Source organism: Fragaria vesca, linkage group LG7 (genome assembly GCF_000184155.1).
Source record: "Fragaria vesca subsp. vesca linkage group LG7, FraVesHawaii_1.0, whole genome shotgun sequence".
In the NCBI taxonomy this organism is placed as follows: Eukaryota; Viridiplantae; Streptophyta; class Magnoliopsida; order Rosales; family Rosaceae; genus Fragaria; species Fragaria vesca.
In genome coordinates, this window is record NC_020497.1 from 7,517,274 (window position 1) to 7,520,023 (window position 2,750).

Consider the following 2,750-nt stretch of genomic DNA (forward strand, 5'->3'; position numbering starts at 1 on the left):
ATCACCGCGCATAAGCGGTTGGCTTTTGAGAGCCACGCTAATGTGGCTACAACAACCTGGAGCATGTTGCAGATGCGATGATGCTGAAGAGGTTTCAGCTTGATGGCGACACAAAAACGGTGGCCTTAGAGTCTCTAGTGTTTGGTGGCCGTGATGGATGGCGACTTTAGGAATTTTTTTTATAAAGTTGTATTAGTAACTTATTTGAAATAGTGATCTTGTAGTTTACTATTTTTGAATTTTTATTTTTCATGTTATTTGATTAAGGACAAAAAGTATTACGAATAATAGGTTATGTAATCAAAACCGAACCGATATCAGTTAACCGATAAAAACGGTTTTTATATACTTCTATCAGTTTTGATATTAGAAAATAGAAAATCAAAATATCGGTTACAGTTTCCGGTTATTGTCTTAAAACTGAACCGAAGGGAACGTGTCCAGCAATTGAAATTCATATAAAATTATCATTCTATTTCAAAGAAAAAAATTTAAAAAAAAAAAAAAAAAAACTCAACTCTATTGTGAAATTTGAACTCATGTCACGGTGACATAAAAAGAGCAATACAGGGAGCACATAGTTGTCTGCGTATCCAATGGCGACGGAACCAGAAACTTCCTCACCGGAAAATCCAATCTTCTCGCCGACCGATTCCTCACCGGAAAAGCCAATCTTCTCGCCCACCGACTCCTTCAGCCACAGCACCGAAACCCTAGATCAACCTCCGACGCCGTGGATCGACTACGCGATTGCGCAGGCTCGGGTTTACCAGAAGAACATCGAAGAGACCCTAAACTCCGCCCTCGAAGCTTCTCGATCACGCCTCTCGCAGTTTCGCGCCACCGGCTCTGCTCATTTGAGCCAAACCATTGTAAGAACTAAGAATACAGATTCCCTCAATTTTTTTTTTTCTATTTTTAACTGTTTAATTCATGAGGAAGATGAAAAGTAAGGACAATTAGGGTTCTTGAAGCTTGCAATTCTCCATTTCAGTGTTACATAGTTCAATTTTTCAATGTTAATTCTACTACTTTCCGGAAAATTGACAAAATTCAATGACGAATGTAGAATTATTTACTTGGATAAAGGGTTAAACTATAAGCATGATTGCTTTAGTAACTAAGTGTGAATATTTATCCCTCATTTTCTTAAGAAAACTACTCGTCGCGATGAGTTTTAAGTTATTTGAGGTCAATGTCTGAATGCAGGACTTAGTGGAAGATGTCAAGACTAACTATGCTGATTATGAGAATACTTTTCTTGCGAAGATTAGAGGTTAGTCCCAATTTCTCATCTTTCTTTGGGGGAAAAAAGGTTGAGTTGCCGATGTTGTTTTGTTTAGATGTTAAATAATTTAGAGTTTATATCTACACTTTGGTGCAGAGGGTGCTTCTGTTGCGGCTTCACATCCATTGATTACTGGTGGAGTTGCTACTGCTTTGGGGCTTGTGGTTCTAAAAGGTATGGTTAAAGTCCCTTAACAGATTCTAACTTGTAGCAGTTCATATATAATCTATATCTCCTGCTTCCCTATGGATGTCATTGATTATACATGAACTCCAAAACCTGCTCATTTTAAAAATATAGGGTTCAGGATTCCATCCTCTATGTGAACTACACTGTAGATCTTGGGAAATCCTAAAATGCATGGTCATTACCCAATTACTCTAATATCTGCAGGACCACGACGCTTCTTGTACTACAAAAGCTTGCGACTTTTAATGAGTGAGGAGGTAAGCACAGATGCTATGAAAGTTATATTTATTCAAATATCTGTCTTATATTCATTCACGAAGGCAGTCATACTGGGTTGGTGAAAGCCTTTTTTTCTCCTGAACTTGTTGGAATTATTCGCTATAAGATATTGGCTACAGTTGAAAAGATTTATCAATAAAATTTCTATTCATCCCTGTTGCATTGATAGCATAACCATTAACCTGCCTCCAAGTGGACGTTATATTTGGTGCATTGTCTAGCTGGTAATAGTAACAAAAAAAATGGGTGTACTAATTATTAAAATTTGAATGGTTCATATAACTATCATAAAGATCCAAAAGTCCAGCTAATCCTCATATGAGTATGTATTCATTGATGACTTCTACTGTTGTTGGCAGCAATATCATCATTCTTACATCCTAGTAAAACAAATTGATTTGTACATCTAATTCTAGTGGGAAAACAGAACAAGAAAAATGATGCGGGACATAATCTCAAACATGAAAGCTATTATCCATTAGGTTGATACTATCAGCTGCATTTAGATGCACTGAAGAATGGGCATTTCTTTGATGAACTAGTTTCCTAGGACTTAATTATGATTACTCATCTACACTTTTTTCCGATTGTTTTAGATTGGAAGACAGTTACCGTTTAGGGGTTATGCATTGATTAGGTTGGTTTGGGCAGTTCAGGTTTTGTGTTTGCTATCTCTCCATTCTGTAGTTTCAAAATTGATTAGGCCGGTTTAGTGGCAGTTGAGGTTTTGTGTTTCCTATCTCTCTGCATTTTGTAGTGTATTCTTCGACTCTTTGTTGTTTCATGCTTTATCATTTCATCAACTAAAGCTGTTACTTTTCAAATCATCTTTGAAAAGCATGATGTTAATGCATTCAAAATGGGTGAGGACATGTTTCCTAACATTACTTAGATGTGTCAAAAGTAAGTCGACCTTAAACTAGTCAGCTCAATGCAACTTGACTTGATTAGTTATTGTCTTATTCGGGTCAACCTGATTTTCTCTCTCTCTCTC

The 2,750-nt window shown here is 36.7% G+C and overlaps 1 protein-coding gene across 1 annotated transcript in view; it reads left to right on the forward strand.

Moving 5' to 3' along the window:
- Window positions 1-479: 479 nt before the first annotated feature.
- The window catches only part of LOC101308610, a 5,256-nt gene continuing 2,985 nt past the window's right edge, over window positions 480-2,750 (forward strand). Inside the window, exons 1-4 of the mRNA XM_004306917.1 lie at window positions 480-872; window positions 1,210-1,276; window positions 1,385-1,462; window positions 1,682-1,734. Of these exons, the coding sequence (XP_004306965.1) occupies window positions 597-872; window positions 1,210-1,276; window positions 1,385-1,462; window positions 1,682-1,734 (474 nt within the window). The 5' untranslated portion in view covers window positions 480-596. The remainder of the gene's footprint in view (window positions 873-1,209; window positions 1,277-1,384; window positions 1,463-1,681; window positions 1,735-2,750) is intronic.